General features: G+C 33.7%; 1 protein-coding gene across 1 annotated transcript in view; it reads left to right on the forward strand.

Moving 5' to 3' along the window:
- TLL1 (tolloid like 1) overlaps positions 1 to 21,833 on the forward strand; it is a 235,589-nt gene that overhangs the window by 109,069 nt on the left and 104,687 nt on the right. The window contains exons 3-7 of the mRNA XM_054486131.2: positions 5,601 to 5,711; positions 9,011 to 9,091; positions 10,584 to 10,736; positions 11,261 to 11,378; positions 19,529 to 19,707. Of these exons, the coding sequence (XP_054342106.2) occupies positions 5,601 to 5,711; positions 9,011 to 9,091; positions 10,584 to 10,736; positions 11,261 to 11,378; positions 19,529 to 19,707 (642 nt within the window). The remainder of the gene's footprint in view (positions 1 to 5,600; positions 5,712 to 9,010; positions 9,092 to 10,583; positions 10,737 to 11,260; positions 11,379 to 19,528; positions 19,708 to 21,833) is intronic.

Consider the following 21,833-nt stretch of genomic DNA (forward strand, 5'->3'; position numbering starts at 1 on the left):
TATATGGTGCTCCTACCATCTTTCAAAAAATCTACACTGAGTAAAGACATATTGTTTTCAAATGGCCAGGTAAAAATCAGGTTACCTAGATGCACCTTCCAATCCAGTGTGCGAGGAAAGGATGAGTGAACAATTTTATTTAACTCATTAATAGTACTTTACTGCAAGCACACTTTTTAATTGTAGATTAGATGATTTTTTTGATTTTATATGGTAGTGTATGGTAAAAGTGGAAAAGTAGATTTTGAAAAAAATGATAATGTTTTAAATAAAACATTGCATAGGATGCCTTTGTATGAACAAACACTAAAATAATGGACTGCAAACACTTTCTTTTCTATTATTAGAAATTTAACAAAGACACATACTACCTTAAAACATGTCTTTTTCTGAAGAATATTTCTGATTCTATATAAAATATTTTTGTATTTATTTTTCTATTGTATCAAGAGCTTTTAAAATTTTTGATAATTGTTTCTCAAATTTGGAATTTATAATAACTTTGTGTGTCATGTTGGGGCAGATTTATTCTATGCATATGAAATGCTACCAGAAAATTATTTTCTCTTTTAACTGGTGTAACTCTAGCTAAAATGTATGTCTTAGAACTTTTGCCAAGTCTTACTTTTCCTTGGGAATTTGCTCAGTGGTTGTCAATCATGTAAAAATAGTTGACTTTTGAGACTTCACTGTTGCCTTTGTCTGAGAAAATTTTCATTATGCCTTCATTGTGAGCAAGAACAGTCAGAGCAGCCTTCTCAGACCTTCACATGACATCATCTTTCCTCCCTAAATCCAATATCAATAAAAGCAGAAAGCTTAAACTGTATATGGAAAAAGTGTAATGAACAAATGCTGTTGGCTATTGTTGAATCTTTGAGCTATCTCTTCCAATCCCATAAATCTCAAGATAATGAATCTTCTAGCTCAATCATGTATTTCCTGGGCATATAAGTGTGGTGTTAGGAGAAAAGGGGACATAATTCCCATAATTACATTTAATAATATATGCCACTAAAATAAAAAAGAAAGGCAGCTGTCTTTTAATTACTTTAAAAATGTTTATAACAGTAACCACTAGAGATTGAGGGGCTTGTAAATATTTATTCTTGGAGTAGTTAAATATTTAGTATTTTGGTTCTTAAAGCAAATTTGTCAAATAGGTAGCACAAGCAGCCTCATAAACTCTAATATGGACTCTTTTGTTATACACAACTTATACCCCAATTCATGGTATATTCTCATTCACATTTTTGTGCCTCAAAATGTGTATATTGAAGACCTATTTATTTCTGGTACTATGGCATTAAGGATATTAAGGTGAGCAATACATACTTCCTGTTGTCAGTATTTTCAAAATTAGATTGAGGAAGCAGGCTGAAAACAATTATGAAATCTTGTGTGTTGCCTTATTATTGGCAGAAGCACAGTCAGGACATGAAAGTAGAGACATTAAATTAGGGCAAATGGGAAGAGCAGGTTTCTGGGAAGGTTTTTCTGGGAAGGCCTAAGGAGACTCAATTTTCTTGTCAGTGTGTTCTCGACTGGTAACCAGCTATCAGATATCTTAGTGTTAATTCAAATAAATGTATTCATTTTCTTGAGGATATTTGGTTTCCAAGTATTTTCTCCTGAGTGGACAGAAAGACTTCACCCTTGGCAAAAGTAGTGGTTCTTTATTTTGTGTGACCCTTTTTGACAATCTACTGTGGACTTGTCCCAGAAAAATAGATGGTGTTTGTGTTTATAAATTTGTACATATTTTTGCCTGTAGTTTTTCCGAAATCACGAACTTAAAGCCTCCTTAAAGCTGATGGCCTCAGCTTCAGACTGAAGAGTTAGAACTCACTGAGGAATTGGGGACATGGGTGGAAGTGGCATTTTTTAAAGTTAAGGCCTAGGGAATCACAATCTTGAATTGCTTATTCTCATCATACATTACTTTATAAAATGCACTTATTCTGCATACTATAATAAAAGCAGTCTTTCTGTTTTAGTCTGTGATTAAAAAAATGTTTGTTGTGCATTAACAGCAAATAACCTTTAGGAGAAAAACAAAACCTGTGGTTTTCCATGTAGCTTAAAAATTGTTCTCTCTGACATTTAATTTTGGCTTACTGGTTAGCTCCAACCCCCTATTTGACCATAAGAATCCAAGCAGAATTCCAAACAGATAGTAAATATTCTAATTGCACTTGAGCATTTTCCTAGTATCGTCCCAATAACCATTTTCCCATTTTTTTTTTCAGTTCTGATCTCACTAACCTCAAATCATGTATTAAATGGGCCAAATGAACGATAATTCATACTTTTAAGACTGTTTATCTCCAACTTTGTTTTTTGAGATAAAATAAATAGAAAATACCACATAAAGACGAAAACAAAATTCCAAAGTGGATTCCACAATTTCGTATGTATTTTTGCACCTAAGTATCAAATATATATTAGATTATAATGCATCCTAATACATATGAGTATAAATTGTCATGGTCCAACTTACTGTGCCAATGTATAAGTAAAATATTTTAGTATACAGAAATAGGACATAGATTTAAATAGAAGACGAATTAAGGAAATCTTCAAATGTGTGCAATATAAAGAAAGAAATGCATTTTAAACTATATGACAGGTTGAAAGTTCTAACGTCCCTTTTTTTTCTGTTGAGAATATCAAGATTTAAAGATGTATATGGGCTACAGTGCGTCAAGTCTGGCCGTAAATGAATTGGCTTATTCACTCACTATTGCTTTCTTTCAAAGAAATATTTGGTTTTCTCCTGAAGCAATTTATGGTGTATTCATCACTGCCAAACTATTCTGAAGTTATTAGTTTAGAAAATATAACGATAAGTAAATGGGCTTATGTCCTCCAGAACTGTTTTTTCTCCTTTTAAGTATCATCTAGCCTGGTGCCCTTTCTTCTCCCCAAAAGTAATGTTTTTGCTTCTGTGAAGTGATTTATCCTTGGACTGTTGATCTGTGTTCGATGTAATCCATCAAGACATGGATCCTACTGCATATAAAAAGCCATTATAAAAAAATAAAATCTAAAACACATTTGAATTTTATTTTATGTGTACTGCTTTTATCTGAAATGTAGTATTGACAAAGTTCATTTTGCTTAGTTGAGTGCCTCAGTTTTCAAGTCAACCATCTGACTAAAAGGAGAGTGGGAATTTATTCTTGCAGAAAAATGTTAATACTAATAAAGATGATGACAATGATAATCATTTGTAGTGATTGGGAGCTTGTTAAAAATGTAGAATCTGAGGCTCCTCTCCAGACCTACCAAATCGGAGTCTGCACTTTGGCCAGATTCGCTATGATTCTTATGCAAATTAAAGTTAGTGAAGCACTGCTTCAGTGTCTAGTGGCCACCACACTACCAGCACTAAGAAAGGAGGAGACAGGCTGAGTCCCTGACAGTGGATGATCACAGCTATTTGCATTGTAAACGCACCTGATGGAAGTTTCAAATAACTAGTCAACTTGGATTTACCTTACAGTCTTAAAAAGTGTAAAATGTATTTTTATGAAAACCAACAAGCCTTATATTATAATTGGCAAAATATTTAACTTGGGTAAGTTTCTTGAGGGGGTCTGGCTTTAGGGACGCTGGAGCATTAGTGTTTTCTGCTGCATCTGTACGAAGCTGATTAGAATCTCGATTCAATTTCAGGCATCAAAACCACCCTCTTAGCTAGTGTTATAAACTATTCTGTACACTCTTTGTGGCTTTGCTGCTATGAGAGTAAACGAAAGTAAGCATTTTTTTGCTTCTTTGGACTGCCTTTCCATTGGAAATAGGGCCAGTGAGGGGTTTAAGAGAGAAATCTAATTATAGTAAAGATTTTTCCATATGTTGAAGTGATAACCTATATTTTACTAATTTCTATTTTATTCCTTTCTAGATTCACACATAAATCTAACCCCTTCCTTCTTATCTCATGTCAGTTTTGCACTGGGTGAATAATTTTATATGATAAACCTTTGATCAAAGCCTAAGACATTGCACAGCTTTTAGGACTGAAGTTTAAACTTCATAAATAACTAATTCTCTATAGTGGAAAACTTCATAAATATTAAGATTTAAATCCAATGAAAGGCAGTAATTTGAAAAGCATGGATTTTGTCACTTTCTACGATTTTAATGTATTTTCTTTCTTTTCCTTTTGGTTTCACAGAAGAAAGTCTGAAGAAAGTTTTAAAAATAAAGAAAATTGGTAAACCTGTAAAAAACAAATATCCCTGTATTTCTAGGCATTTTTCAGTGTTCTACTGTCTTATGATTAATTCATTATTTCTCAAGTTTTTTGTGCTTCCTAAAGTTACTATGCTTTGACTCTGGCAGTACTAAGGGATTGGTTGGTGTAGCTTGTATTCAGATAAACAGTGAGACTATTTTATTGTTACACTAATATATATGATTAACTTTAAAAGAGAAATTCACATACTAGTTATCAATGAAGTCTCCCATGGTTTCACAATGGTTTATAGAGCTTTGCTTTATTAAGTAGCATAATACACTAGGTAAAAAAGATAGAGTCAGACTGGGAGCAGTTGCTCACTCCTGTAATCCCAGCATTTTGGGAGGCTGAGGCAGGAGTATTGCTGGAGGCCAGGAGTTCGTTATCAACCTGGGCAACATGGCAAAACCCTTTCTGTACAAAAAATACAAAAATTAACAGGCATTACAAAAATTAGCCCAGCGCAGTGGAGTGTGTCTGTAGTCGCAGCTACTTGGGAAGCTGAGGTAGGAGGACTACTAGAGTCTGGGAGGTTCAGGTTAAGGCTACAGTGAGCTGTGATCACACCACTGCACTCTCCAGCCTGGGTATCAGAGACACCCTAACTCAAAAATAATAAAAATAATAATAATAGAGTCAGAGTGTTTTCAGGTTTTAGGGTAATGACTTGGTGGCTCTTGAAAATATGGACCATGTTATATTTGTCATTAAAGATAAAAAATCTGGCATCTAGTTGTTGCCTAAATAAATATTGACTTAAGTATTACTTTTGATAGTTATATATCCATTTTACAGAGACTCAGAGGCAATGCCATCTTTAGATAAAGTGTATTATGAATTGTATGAAATGTGGTGAATGAATTGCTACAATAGCACTATATTCTTTTGTCTTGATTGCACCTTGCGTTATAAAATTATCTTAGTTTATAAAATATCACATGGTTTAGTCGTTACTGCTTTTCCTTTTTCCTCTCAATGAAGACCTGCTGCTGGTCATAAGAATCCACAGAAGATGCAGACGTTCTTATCCAATTTTCAGATGTTTGTGAATTAGCTCATGACTGCCTATTTCTGTTTATTTAGAATCTCCATAATCAGTAACCTTCTTATTCAAGGAAACTACTTTCCCCCTCTCCACAAGCAACAATGTAAAAAAATGGAGTTATGCCCTTTTACAAGTGGCTAATATTTGTCCTGTAACAGGTCCAGTGCATTCAGTTATGATTACTTTCTGAAAGATCTGTCTCTATCCAGACCACGTTTCCATATTTTTAACAATGCTTTTCTAATTAGCTTTGTTTGTATTGATTTCACGGAAATATTTTACATTTTAATTCAACTTTTCTTTTTTTAGCTGTATTTTGGGGCGATATTGCCTTAGATGATGAAGACTTAAATATCTTTCAAATAGATAGGACAATTGACCTTACGCAGAACCCCTTTGGAAACCTTGGACATACCACAGGTATGGTTGATTGTTTCAGAAAATTTGTCTTTATTTTGGAGAAAATATACTCTTGAAGTGCTATAAATATTTTTGGATCATTTTTCATCTCCTGTTGATCAACTTTGACTTCCTATACACAAATATACATATTTAGAAATGCAGGTTTTATTCATAGTTTTCATTTTATTAATTTACTTTTTTACCAAACAGGTTGTAGTATTTGCTACATACTAGGTCTGGTTTAAGTGCTTTGCAGATATTAACTGTCTGAATATTCATAACAACCCCCTCAGGGTAGTTACTAATATTACTGTGATTTTAGAAATCAGCAGATTGAGATTTAGAAGGCTATACAGCTTTCTTATTGTCACATCATCAGGAAGTGACCATGTCAGAACCAGAATTCAATTCTGAAAAAAGCTTGATTTCGTCCTCTTGAGTATTATATTAAGTTGCCTCTCATTTGGATATTGAGTTGGAAAATGTAAATTATTCTTAGAGAAATTGTACAGGAAATATATTTCAAATTATATAGGAATAATATTTGGAAAATTTATATATCTATATAATTTTTGTAAAAACCCCAGAAGGCAATTTTAATTTTAGTTGATTTAAACATGTTTGAATTATGCCTGTAAGAAACTTGATATATGTAAAAGATTATTTCAGTTCTCATTTAACAATTTTTTAAATTAAAATTTCAAAATTCTTTATAGTATCTTGGTAAAATTTTCATCTGTGTATTATTTTGGAGAAAATTGCAAGGTTACAAAGTTAAAATCTCTTTCTGTAATTATATTAATAGCTAAAATATTTATTTCATGTCATGCTTTTGATTTCATTGCATTCTCCCTTTTTAGTATTTTTATTTTCTCCTATTCTGTGGAAATACAATATGTAGTCATTTCTGGTATCAAATGCACATATATATTATGGACTTAAGACTTTTTACTTTGCCCAATTTACTTTTTTTACAACTTTTTACTATGACCAGTTTTAAATATATCGAAATATTTCTACCTATTAGATTGTAGAATAGTGGTATTCTTACTTGTTAGATTCAGCAGTTTTTAACAGTTTATCATTTTCACTGAATGTGTGTGTGTGTTGTGTGTGTGTGCATACATGCATACGTGTGTTTAAAACAAATTTGAAGTCAACTGCAGAAAACGCACTTTAATATTATTAGGTAGTCTAGCATGTACTTCGTAAGAATAAGGATATTATTCTATATAATCAAAATACCATTATCAGATATAAAAATTTATTTAAAGTAGGAAGTATATAAGAGAAAGCTTAAGGAATTCATTTAAAATAATAACACTTACTATTTAAAAATAGTGTGCTTTGGTGTTTGTTATGCATAGTGACAATCTTTTCTAAAACATATATCAATATGGGTGCTAATATTGCTGTGCAGTGTCATCACAGATAATGTGTCCCTGTAGATTATGTTTCTTGGCCAAATCTCCAGTTGCTGTATCACCTGTAACACTGTCATGGAGGCAACGCATTCTGGACAGTAGAGCAATGATACAACAATAAAATGCTAGAGTTATTCTAAGTTGCATTTCCAACTTTTATTAAAATTTTCATTAGTTCTAAGCTTTAGATCACTTCTTTGACCTCCCTTCTCCCATTATTTTGAAGGCATTAATTTTCTATGATTTTAAATTTTTAAAATGTTGTTATTTAATTTAATTTTATTTATTGTTAAACTCTGAGACCATAATAATTGGAAGAAAAATAGTGTTATTTTAGACATAGAATAAAACAGATCATACTGATAATAATAAAAACACTTATTCTAAATTTTTCTGTGGAAGTTACATGTTTGAAAGTTCAACAGTAACTTGCGCTATTCAGCTGAATTGCAAACAATGTAATATAAATATAGTTGTTACATAATGGTCATTTCAAACATCATTGATGCCATACTTTTAAAATGTTTCTCCTAATTGCTTAGGAATGAATGTATTTAAGTATGACCTCATCTTTCTAAAATGTGCAATGAAAAAATTTCAAAAATGTTTCTCAAGATGCACAGCAAAAATGTGGCTATGTAATGCAAGTAATTAAGTAGATTATTAGTCAGTGAACAAGCACTCTAACTTATTTGCCTTATAAGGACTTACTTGATTTTTCCCTTAAGAGGCTTATATAGCAATAGAGTGTATCATTATTTTTTAGCTTCAGTCTAGGTAATTAGGTTCAGCACAATTTTAAATAAAAAAATAGATATTGGAAGGAAATAGTTCAAGTGATTTGTGAATAGTTCAAGTTGTCATCGTGGAATTACGGCTTTCTTTGTCTTAGCCCAAAGATGCTCTATGAACCATAGATACTCCATGTTACTACAAATTCATAGGCACTTGTTAAGATGTCATTAGTAGTTATATTGGTTGTTTGCTGAATGATAACTTTTTCCTATTTGTCTAATAAAAATTCAAGGAGAATAGAGAAAATAGGTGACAAAACTAAGAGTAGCATTTTATAAAAGCCCTGGAATGAAAATCTGGAGACTTGAATTTTTGCCAAATGCTCTGCTTTCTGACTTATGACAGGAATCTACCTTTTCTAGGTTTTGTTGGTAAAATTGCAAGAACACATATTTCCTTATTCCTACTGTTTCCTATTCCTTTTGCACTACAGACTTTTTTTACACTCCGTTTTTTATAAATTTTTCAAATTACACAGTGTAACAGAATATATTTTGCAGCTGAACATTCGTTTGGATTCCTGTGGCTTTTTCCAAATTATGTTTTGATTTCTATAAATTCAACTAAATTTTCAAAATGTAGTTGAATATATTGTTAAAATGTGATATGCTTTAAAAAGTTTTTGAAATTCATGGAAGCTTTGGAAGAAAACGTGCATTACACATTTGCTCTTCTAATGTTTGTATTTCCATTTGCTGATTTGGCCTCTGAAAATATTCAGTTTGCACTGGGGAAATAGCTGGCATGCAATCAACAGGGCAGAACAACTTGCTGTCATTCTATATAGCACTATGTGATGTCAAGGTCACACAGTAAAGAAAAATGTTTCAAATTATCAATAGATGACTCAATTGTCATGATGTCCAAATAAAGTCATTTACATTGCTCTCTGAGTCTCCCCTTCCCCTTATTTTAGTTACCAACATTGGTTGCTGTAGAGTTTTTACCCCTTCAAAGATTCATGGATATTCATAATTTCAACACTTTAAGACCACATAAAAAATGACCAAAGAGAAATCATTGTTGCCTATGACTGTTTTTTATTTGCAAGAACTTTGACATATTTTGAGTTTAACTTGTTTCCTTTTATTCTTTAAGGTGGACTTGGAGACCATGCTATGTCAAAGAAGCGAGGGGCCCTCTACCAACTTATAGACAGGATAAGAAGAATTGGCTTTGGTATATCAATGTTTAAAGTTGCAGACGCTTGACTTGATGTACAGTAAATATTATACTCATAGCAGTTCAGTTTATTAAAATCAGTGTGCCATTATGATGTGAAGTATGTAAATGATATGTTGTAAAAATTTTTATTTTGCTAGCTCACATCTGATCAAAGCCTTTTAGAACTCATTTGGAATAATTTGAAATGTTCCTTTAATTTATTTTAAGCTTCTCTTTATTGAAACATGTATCAGGTGTTTATTTTATTATTGATACTTATTTCCAGGCAATTCAGCATCACACCAAGGTATTTTTATAAAGCCTGGAGTTATATCAATTTTAATCAAGTGAAAAAATATCATGGTTATTTGTTTTGAAATAAATCTACTTAAAGTAAAATGAAAAACATTATTGGATTAAAAAAGTTAAAATGTTTTGACCATTCAAAAAATAGCAAATAGTTATAAATATATATAAACATTCAGAAAAACTGCCTCTGACTCATAATTAGTTAATATTTACAGTATTGAATGTATTAAAAACTATTTGTAGATTTGAGGTTTGTTTAAAATCCCATATGCATATCTCATATTCTAACGTTCCTTAAATTGATGGATTATTAATTAAATGCTTGAAGTACGTATTTCCAAGGAATAATTTTCCCAAGCAATGATGCTTTGCTCCAGGCTATTGAAAAGACAGACATGTTAGAGACAGAGTCCCTATTTGTTGTGTCAAAGTATATACAAGTGGCAGGATATTCATATTGACAGTGATAGATAAGAAAGAATAATCATGTAAATTTAGGAGAAACAAAAACAGCAACAAAAATATTATGAAAGGCCATTAAGAAAAGGAAAAGACTATAGAGTTGAAAGCTGCTCCAGAATAGAATGCATTTTGTTCGTGTTGTTTACTGACGTCTAAATCATGCTGCATTCCTTAATATGAATCCTGAGGAAACTGGAATGGAGATAGCTTATACAGGAGGCTGAGACCATATTTGTCTTAATGTTACTTCATTTACTACCTGTATAATATCGTATTCTTAATTTTAGACTGTACTATAGAATATCAGTTCAGATTTGAAGGATTAGGAAACTAGCAGGAGTAACAAGAATCTTAAATATCATGGGACTTTATTAAACAATATCTGTTTTAACTGTTGGTGAATTGGTAGTGACTAGCAAGACAGGAAACAGAAAACAAATTTTCTGTGGCCTGTAAGCCTGACTGACTTCTATCCACTTTAGGCTGTTGTATGGATAGCCATCAAAATTCACTCACAGAACATTAAAAAATAGTATTTTGACATGAAAGACTTCAATATTTTAATGCTTTTGTTCAAGTGTGTAATATAACTGAAGTTTTTCTTTAATGCATTTTGACTTCTGGCATTTATACAAAAAATATGTAAATAAGACATTTTAACTTTTGTCCTTTAAGAGGTAAATGATTCCCTGACCAAGAACTTCTGTTTCACAGAATGTTTTAAATGTCACTGCAGGCTTGGAGCAAAACAACACAGTTAAGGGAAAAGTACCTCTACAATTCTCAGGGCAAAATGAGAAAAATCGAGTTCCCAGAGCCGCTACGTCAAGAACGGAAAGAATATGGCCTGGAGGCGTTATTCCTTATGTTATAGGAGGCAACTTCACTGGTAAGATACTCCCAGCATATCTGTTTTCAAAAAGAAATAACTATCATACAGATTAAGTGTCTATTTTTATAGAATATTAACACAAGATACATAGTATTAAGTCAAGGTTGGAAAACTACTTCATTAACTTAGGTTATTAGTGTAGAGTGTCTTTGAAATTGAAAACATATCTTTGGTATTGTGTTCTAAGAGTTTAAAGCACTGTTCTGGTTTTTAAACAGAGTTTCAGATGTGCCTATTAAATTTGGAAGCTGATCTCTTTCAACTGACAGGAAGAATGTATGCCTCGTTTATAGAGCCTTGTAGACACATATTTGTAGAGATAGTGAGCTTTAGCCCTCTGATTATAAAGTGAGTGTCCGTTCTTAACAATGACTCATTTGTGGTGCCATAAACTAGTATTCTTTGGTTGATGATAGAGGTGGCATTCTGCACTGCTCAGCCAGACTTAGGGTAGAGGATCCAGCAAGAAGCATTCTTCCTGGGGCAGCCACCTTTTCGTTAACATCACACATTTTTTCTAGGCAGCCAGAGAGCCATGTTCAAGCAGGCCATGAGGCACTGGGAAAAGCACACATGTGTGACTTTCATAGAAAGAAGTGATGAAGAGAGTTACATTGTATTCACCTATAGGCCTTGTGGGTAAGTAGAACTAGGGACTGACTTAAGGAAAAAAAAAATGGAAAGGAAAGCAATTAAATGTCCATAGGTAAGATTTATTTCTTAAGATTTGCTTTGTATTTTGGCCATGAGAAAGTCTGGATTTTACGTAAAAATATTATATACTAGGTATGTGTATTCTTTGATCACAGTCCTCTGTGCATCTACTGCAAGTGTATTCTTTTCTACCACCTCAGTTACTTTCTAACAATGACATTACCAACATCCCACTCACCTGAGCTAGAAACTTCGGTATAGTCAACTAGGGATTCTCTTGTGCTGCCTCTAAAATAGTGCAGTAAGTTTTTATTGATAGTCACTGTATCTTTTGATTTCAACTTCTATTCCATGTCAATGCCCTAGTTCATTCATGTATTTATCATCTCACACCTGGCCTGTTTATACATCATTAACCTAGATATTTTTGGATAGTTCCATAAATTTTTAGTTATGACTTATTCAGCAAGGTTTCCTTCTAAATTAACTTTGGCTTGATATGTTTTGGTTACATTTGAAATACTTCCTCCATCTTATCTATTTAATATTTAAGAGATCCAGATCTAGGCTATCCTTGTATCTTTCTGGTTATCTAATAGGAAAGGATATAAACTCATCTTGCATATTTCTAAATCCATAATCTATTCAGATCAATACATCTTTCCTCCTTCCCACATATCAGTTTTGTAAAACACATCCAAAGTTCTGATCACTTATTATTTTATTGCCTAATATCTGTTTGTAATAAATTTATATTTATATAAATTATCTTTTTTTTATAATTTCCTATTTCACTTGTTTTATCCTGCCAAACTGTTTTTCCTCATTCACTATCACATCTTCATGTTTTTGCTCATGATAGTTTTGCTGCTTGGAATGCCTGTCCCTTCCTTTTCTTATCAGTGGAAATCTTTCACATCTTTCATTCTCACCCATTCCTGAGCTGCCCACATTGGGATTTTGCTCTACCCATAGCTGTAATCGTAATATTACCACAGTTTATCCAAATGTCTGTCTTTCTCAATGATGAGGATGGGTAACTTACCTCTGTGTCCCTCATGACACCCAGCCCACTACTTTACATGTAGGCGATCAAGAAAGTACTGACAATTTAAACATCAACTAAGGAGCCGGGCACGGTGGCTCACGCCTGTAATCCCAGCACTGTAATCCACCGAGGCAGGTGGATCACTTGAGGTCACGAGTTCGAGACCAGCCTGGCCAATATGGTGAAACCCTGTCTCTACTAAAAATACAAAAATTAGCCAGGCGTGTTGGCGCACACCTGTAATCGGGAGGCTAAGGCAGGAGAATGGCTGGAACCTGGGAGGCAGAGGTTGCAGTGAGCCGAGATTACGCCACTGCACTCCAGCCCGTGCAACAGAGGAAGACTCCATCTCAAAATAAATAAATAAACAAACAAACAAACATTATGTAAGTACATCGTGCATATTCCTCACACACAATAAAAGAAGTTGAGAATTTTTCTTTTACATTACAAGATTGTGAGACTTTCAGGGGATATTTAAGGACATGTATTCCAATTATTTTAGAAATGTGAAAACTAAAATGTGGCTTGCCCAAAGAAACTTAAATCTGTAGTTGCACTCCTGAAGTTAGCCCCTTGAGTATTAATATATACATATATAGTATTAATTAATATATACATCTATATATAGATGTATATAATTCATATAATGTGATATGTATTAATATATATTTGTACATGCATATACATGTGTATTAATATATACCTATATTTGTGATTTTTATAGTAGTAATGCAGTAATGCTGAATTTTGGTAATTTATCTTGCTACTCATTTTACAGTTCAAACTTTTCTCTGTGTTGTGTTTTTGGTGCTAGGAAGGATGATACTTGTATAGGAATTGATCACTGGCTGGCAAAGCATTATAATCATTCTAACTTCATTTGGAATACCATTGTTGACACAATTTCATAAAACATCATATTTCATGATGATTTTTCTATGATAATGCTTCACTTAAATCTCATAAAAATTCATTTAAATTATTAAAGAGCTTGGTAGTTGGTGTGCACAAAGTACTTCAGCTCAACTAGAATAAGATACTTGTCAAGTCAAGCACATTAGCACTCCTATGGGGCTTCAATATTGGGTCTTTCATCTCATAAAAAAAGACAACAATGTGGCAATAAATGTGTAGCATTTAACAATATCTAGTGTAATCGTTAATTGAGAGCCTGCAAGGTAGTGTCATTGATATTGATGGCAACATACATCAATTCTATTTCTAACTTTAATCTGATAAGAAACACATCTTACCATTTAACGCTTTTATCACTTTCATTTAGCTCTCCCACAAAATTAGGCAACTGCTAACTCTTGAGATTTTTTAAAATAAGAGCTAAAATAATCTTGCCCATATTTATAGGAAGGTCTATTATACATGAAACTACCTGTGTCTTTTAGAACATTAACTATTATTTCCCACCTTATTCTACTATAGTCAGCTCTTATTCAATTAACATTTATTGGTACATTTTCCATATCAGGCCTTTGGTAGATGGGAAAATAATAAAGTATAATAAACAAAAGGTGGAGGTCAGAACTTTTTGCCACTTAGCTCCAGTGCATTTCCTCTTCTTAAATTGTGTTATAAGTATAGTTTGTGTATGACTGCAGACATATTTGTATATATAGGCACATGTATGTTTCTAAATATATGATCTCTTTGAGTCATCTTCAGTGGGACATGCTTTAACCTTCACCCTTATATTGGTAAAAGATTTGAACTGAGCTATAAGTATTTTATTTACATTTGCATTTAGTACAACAGTATGAGAGAACTCTGGTTGCAGCTGATTAGCAGGCTGCTCATCAGACTTTCTCAGCTACTTATCCTTATAGAGACAGGTAAGAGAGGAGGTTCTCTAACTGCCTTCTTATTTCTTCTTTTCCTTATTTTTTTTTCTTCAATGAAGTATTTTTCAGTGAATAGTTATTGTCATCAGTGGCATTTATTTATTTTGCAAGATGATTATTATTAGCAAAATGTGAGATTATTTTATGATAGAGATTGATTTCATTCTTTGTGAGAGATTTATATGTTTATTAGCTCAGTCTATTACGTAGACTTTTATAGCTAAATATATTCTATTTATATGACTTCTTTTATTAGATAATTTTTGTGGAACAGTCTTACTTTTTAATCTACTTATCTTTAATGATTGCCAAAAAAGTAAATAAACAAAAAAATTACAGTTAACCTGTTTAACTAATCTTTAAACTTTATGATTAAATGATATTTAACTTTGGTCTATTTGATTATTCAGGTTATAAAAGTAGACACTTCTGAGCCGGGCGCGGTGGCTCACGCCTGTAATCCCAGCACTTTGGGAGGCCGAGGCGGGCGGATCACGAGGTCAGGAGATCGAGACCATCCTGGCTAACATGGTGAAACAAAAAAAGTTAGCCGGGCGTGGTGGCCGGTGCTTGTAGTCCCAGCTACTCGGGAGGCTGAGGCAGGAGAATGGCGTGAACCCGGGAGGTGGAGCTTGCAGTAAGCCGAGATCACACCACTGCACTCCAGCATGGGGGACAGAGCGAGACTCCATCTTAAAAAAAAAAAAAAAAAGATAGACACTTTTTCATCCTATACTTGTTGAATTCTCATTTTGTCCCACTTACATACTAAGTTTTGGGAATGTAAAGTTGAACATAAGGTGTTTTCTCTCCTCAAGGAGGTTATATAGTTAGGCAGAGGGGGTGCGCTAGCCAGGATTCTTCTTTGCAAGCGACAGAGACTGGCTAACTTAAGCAGAAAAAACGATTTATTAGAAGGTCCTCGTCTCCATTTGAGACCACCTCAGCCTGGACTTTGTTGTCCATATAACTATAAGCATTTTGATCAAAACCATTCAACAAGTCTCTAGGAAGTTCTAAACTTTTCCACATCTTTCTGTCTTCTGATCCCTCCAAACTGTACCAACCACTGCCCGTTACCCAGTTCCAAAGTTGCTTCCACATTTTCAGGTATCATTATAGCAGTGCTCCACTCCCAGTACCAATTTTTTGTATTAGTCTGTTTTCACATCGCTATAAAGAACTACCTGAGACTGGGTAATTTATAAAGAAAAAAGGTTTAATTTCCTCACAGTTCTGCATGGCTGAGTAGGCCTCAGGAAACTTACAATCATGGTAGAAGGCAAAGGAGAAAGCAAGTACCTTCTCCACAAGGCAGCAGGAGAGAGAAAGGGTGCAGGGGAAACTGTCACTTTTAGACCATCAGATTTCGTGAGAACTCCCTTATTATCACGAGAACAGCGTAGGGGAGACCACCCCCCGATCCAATCACCTCCCACCAGGTCGGTCCCTCGACACGTGGGGATTACAATTTGAGATGAGATTTGGGTTGGGACACAGTCAAACCATATTAGCCACAAAGTCCTGCTAATTTTTGTATTTTTTTTTTTGTAGAGATGAGGTTTCACCATGTTGCCCAGGCTGGTCTCAAACTCCTGGGCTCAATTGATCCACCTGCCTCAGCCTCCCAAAGTTCTAGGATTACAAGCATGAGCCACCATGCTCAGCCCTGGAAAACTTATTAAATCAAAACAAAAAAGAAACTGAGTTTTTTTAATGAAAAGGTAAATGGTGATTAACCTAAATAATTGAAACTATTTCAAATACAGCACATGAAAAGGCAGAACCAGTTCCACCTTCATGGATAATCTAATAGATTAGCTTCCAAAGGGGTTTTGTTCCAAAAGGGTTTGGTCTACCAAATAATGTTCCAAATGAGTTTTGTTCTACCAAACCAAGGCAAAAGTAGGAAGTAGCAGATTTTGATTTACCTGATTACCATCTATGACTTATGGAGAGGTGAGGCTTTTCTGTTGATAGGGAAAGTTTTGCTCAATGCTACAGGTAGACCTTAAAATGTCCAAACTTTAAAAGTGGCACACAAATGAGAAACAAAAATCCAACAGCTGTATACAAGAAAACAGCATCAAACCTGGATGACATTAGAAACTAAGATAATATTTAGACATTTTAAAATCACATTAAAAATACATATTACCCTTGTCTTTCCATGACTAATATTTGTGTAAGCATATATGTAGTTATTTTCTTAATCTGAGAGTCTAGAATTCATCTGTCCCCAAGACCTTTAATTAGTTGGGGATCAAAACACCACATTTTTGTTTTTTCACAGGACCATTGTAAAATAATACCTCTGAATAAGGCAGTGTGAAATCTATTTTTCCTTTCCAGTATAAAACCCCATCTTATAGGAAATTGCTATGAAAGCAATTATGCTAAAAAGGATGTTTTAGATGAAATAAATTGACCACATTGCTTTACTGTCTCCCACATTTTGACTTGCAATAACTTTATTCCCTGAGTAAAGCCAGCAAGAATGACTCAATAGGGGTAATTTAGTTGCTGTATAATCATCAGATGCTTCAGTTTCCTTACTATTGACTTAAGGTAGCAAATATTTTAGTTTAAATATCTCCAAAATTTGAAATTTTTTTGTTTTTTTCTTCATCTAATACGTTTTTAGGCATGTAATAATATTCAAATATATAATAAGCACCTATATATGAAGTAAAGCATATTATTTGAAACAAAAAAACTACCTGGAGCAAAAACAAATTTCATTGATTCCTCTTTTCACCCACCAGTCACCTCTTTCTTCTTTCTATTACTGATTTATTAAACTCAGTTAACTGCTATAATAAATTTATAAGTGATGAGTACAAATTAATTCATCTAACTGGCATAGTATGGATGAAAATTCTTAGGCATTTAAAGCCTACAGAAACAATTTGAAAATGAAAAAAAGGGCAGTGGGAGAGGGAGATAAGGATTTATATTTGTGGAAAATCAAAAGGGCTGTCAAATGTACTTACCCCAGAAACTGAAATAGTGAAATTCCTCTTAATCATTCGGTCAATTAGTTTTTGGCATTTTTCTCTTCCAATTTAATATATCAGAAAAGGTGTTTGGCAATGTCTGGTGCATCATGATCCCAACTATTCAAAGCCGACTATTTAGTGCCCTCTGTTGCTGTGCTATTGATGTTATTTTAATTTAAACTCTAATTATTTAAGTTTTAGATGTATTTATAATTGTAGCTACTATAATATTATGCCATTTAAAATTTATTTTAAAATGGGCATCCTGTGTGCTCAGTCTTTCCCACCCTGTGTCCCAAGAATATTTGAGACTGTCACACACTCACACACTTACACTTGCACACACACACAATGACTAGATGGAACTTCTATATTTTGGATAGAAAAACATCACTGAGGCTGGCCACAATGGCCCACACTTGTAATCCCAGCACTTTGAGAGACCAAGGCAGGTGGATCACCTGAGGTCAGGAGTTCAAGACCAGCCTGGGCAACACAGTGAAACCCCATCTCTACTAAAAATACAAAAATTAGCTGGGTGTGGTGGCAGGTGCATGTAATCCCAGCTACTCCGGAGGTTGTCAGGAGAATCACTTGAACCTGGGAGGCAAAGGTTGTAGTGGGCCGATTGTGCCACTGCACACCAGCCTGGGTGACAGAGCAAAACTCCATCTCAAAAAAAAAAAACAAAAAGAAAAATGTCATTGAATATGTATAAATATCAATCAATTGATGAACATTTGCAGAAAGACATTCCTGGATGTTTCACATTCTATTTGACAGTCCAGGAGATTCTTTCAGATGATGAAATACAAAATCAATCTCAATTATTAGACTGCTCATTTGACACAAATCATAAATATCATTCGTTATACTACTCCCAGTTGTTGATTTTTCTTTACTACTTGTCTTAGTCTGATCAGGCTGTTATAACAAAATGTCATAGACTGTGTGGCTTTTAAACAACAAACATTTATTTCTCACAGTTCTGGAGACGGGGCACTGCAGAATTGGTGTCTGGTAAGGGCCTGCTCTGGTGCGTAGACAGATGTGAGATGTGTTTTTGCTGTGTTCTCACATTGCAGATGGGGTCAGGGGAGCTCTCTGGGGCCTTTTTATAAAGGCAGTGATCTCTTTATAAAGGCAGAGTCCTCCTGATCCTCAAATCACTTTCCATGGGCTCTGCCTTCAAATACTATCACCATGAAGATCAGGTTTCAACATATGAATTTTGGGGGGACATAATATTCAGTTCCTAGCACCAGTTAACTGTTAACCTTACTTAATTCATCTTTTGAAAATAATGTTCTTTTCTTTCTTTTTTTCTTTTTTAAGAGACGGGATCTTACTCTGTTGCCCAGGCTGGAGCACAGTGGTATGATCCTAGCTCACTGCAGACTCAAACTCTTGGGCTCAAGTCATCCCTCCACCTCAGCCTCTGAAATAGCTAGGATTACAGGTTTGCGCCACTATGCCCAGCTAATTTTTGAATTTTTTGTAGAGATGGGGTCTTACTACGTTTCCTAGGCTGGTCTCAAACTCCCGACCTCAAACAGTCCTCCCAGGTTGGCCTTCCGAAGTGCTAGGATTACAGGCATGAGCCACTGCAACCAGCCAAAAGTAATTTTCTTTAATTAACTTCTTCTTTGAAACGTTTCTTTTATTAAAAAAATTCTTCCATGAGTAGAAAAAGTAATTTCTTTTTTTTGATAAACCAACATCTTTCATAAATAAGTTTAATTCTTTTTCTCAAAGAGGAAAAATAAACTTTCTTTACTTTTATATTTAATACTGAAATAATATTGAATTATTGTCAGATAACCACACTGACAAAGTAGTAACCTAAGTAATTAATATGAATTCTGAGGATAAAATTATATTAGAAATAAATGTGTATTGATGTCTTCAGCTTAACTATATGTCTTAGAAATACATCATCATCATGATAATTATTTTCTGATGTATTTCTGAATGCTTCTAAAAATGATGTAAGCATATTTTCTAATATATAGATAATTACAAAAGCACTTGAACTGATTCTTTGGAAACTTTTGTTGAACTTAAATTTGAAAGGATACCAGAAACTAGTCATATGTAGCAATAAGAGGTTGTTCTGCTCCTGAATGTGTCGGACTTTATAGCTCATCACTATTCTTTACAAAAAATTCACCGTATTGTCAGTTGTCCAGCACCACCTTTCCACCACCATCTCCACTTTCTCTTTTATTCCAGATGCTGCTCCTATGTAGGTCGGCGGGGAAATGGACCTCAGGCAATCTCTATTGGCAAGAACTGTGATAAATTTGGGATTGTCGTTCACGAATTGGGTCATGTGATAGGCTTTTGGCATGAACACACACGACCAGATCGAGATAACCACGTAACTATCATAAGAGAAAACATCCAGCCAGGTGAGAGGCATAGAATGTGTTGGGTTTAAGGCTGACTGGGTATCTTTGAATCGTATTTATGCAGTTTATTATTTCACTTTCCCAAAAACGTAAACTTATATTTTTGATATGATAGAGTAACATTTTGCTTGATTAAAAATTACCCATGATGATTTTATACTTTAATTTTTTTTTCTGGAGTCTGTGTGAATTTCATGCATTTTTTAGACTTGCTTTCTTTTTTAAGATTTAGCTGTTTTATTTCTAAACTTTGGTGCTTTCCAAGAATGGGTGTGAACTATTGAGCCATAAATTAATATTATTAAATGTTTCTTTTTTACTGAAGCATTTTTTGTACTTAGTTCTATAATTTATGCTATAACGATTTTAAAAGGGCCCGGGGTTTGCCATAAAATGTGCTGCTACCATAGGAATCTGTGTTATACCAGGTACAATTTCTGGAGAAAATCCAGTGAAATGAGTCATTTCCAAGCTAATATAAATAGTTTTTTCCGAGATTTTCCTCTTAAACTTGACTACCCTGAAGACAAATTCTTAGGAAAATTTTCAGTAATTGAAATATAATTTCTACTTAAAACCTATTTTTCTCCGATAGTTGATATTTGATAATGGCCTCAATGTAAGACTTTTTATTTAACTTTTACGTGCATAAAGATCAGTGTATTTCAGTTGCCAAAAAATATTCTGTTGTTTGGAATTTTCTTGTAAGGTATTTTAAGCATGTATTTTAAGCATAAGCAAAGTAAAAATGTGTTTTTATTTTCTTATTCATGATCAGTTTTGTTACAAACATTGAATTCCTTCTGTAATTAACAGAACTGATCTCTTTATATGCTCATTATATATTTGATGCCAATTATTTATTAAGCCAATGTTAGGCGTTGAAGATACTGTCATGGAAAATACAAAGTTTAGTGTGGGATATGTGCATATATATAAATGATTGCAAGTGAGCGAGAAAAGTGACAGTAGTTAGTAATATATGTTGAGAATACCGTAGAGTCCAAGCAAGGCGTGACGAAAAGTGCCTTAGTGAGTCAAGGGAGTTGTAAAGGAATGGAAATTTAGAAGTAAAGTAGAAGTATTTCAGACGGACAGAAGAGTGATTAAATTTCAAGCGAAAAGAACTTCATGAGCAAAGCTACAATTACAGAAAATTGAATTATTTTTATGTGACCATTTTGGTTGATGGTAAGTTACAAGTGGGAGATTAGTTGGTATCTTATCCTTTACTTAGAAAAGATTCTGTATGATGTAAACCTAGGGAGGAAATTCAGGTTTTATTCTCTAGCTAGTGGGGAATAATTAAAGGATTATAAGCAGGAAAAGTTCAGATTAAAATAAAGAGAACTCATTTTCCCAGTCAGACTTATGGCGATCGTTAACTGGGTGTTGGGGGGGATGTGCCTGAAGTCCAGGAAACCTAATAGAAATCTAAATAAGTAGGTATGAGAGGTGACTAAGTTCTTAGGGTAGTACACATCAAGAGGAAGAAGAGGAAATAATCTTTCAAAAATATTTTAAGAGGAATATCATCATGGGAGGGGAAATCTTCAAAAGTTTTCTTTTTAGGCAACAAGATGAATGTTGGTACCATCACATGAAACATTTGAAATATTGAAATATTGATAAAACAGCATGTTTTTGAGAAAGAGAAGGACAAACAATGATTCAATTTAGCATATCCTTGAATTTAAAAAGGCTTTGTATGATCCTTATTTTGTAGAGAAAGGAAAGGTGAGTCTGGACTTCAGTATGTATCTAAAGATAAAAATTTGACATAGATTTGACTAATTAGGGAAAAACTGGATGGAGAAGAAAAAAAGGTTGAGACTATAAAATGGGTAAAAACAATATTTAAGCAATACTTAGTAGAGTATGTCCTAAAAGACTAAGAAGGTATTGCCTAAAAGGTAAGAGAAAAATCAGTGGATTGTGGTGTCCTGGAAGCCAAGGAAATAAATAATTTGAAGGATGGCGAAGTGATCTGTAGGGTTAGATATCAAAATAAGTTAAAAACAAGTATTCTCCGCTATATAGAAGACTCTAATGAACGAGCCGACTATCAAGATTCGTCCTATATATCACTAGGAGGGAAATAAAGAGGAAATAAATCTGAAAATTAT

Source organism: Pongo pygmaeus, chromosome 3, assembly GCF_028885625.2.
Source record: "Pongo pygmaeus isolate AG05252 chromosome 3, NHGRI_mPonPyg2-v2.0_pri, whole genome shotgun sequence".
In the NCBI taxonomy this organism is placed as follows: Eukaryota; Metazoa; Chordata; class Mammalia; order Primates; family Hominidae; genus Pongo; species Pongo pygmaeus.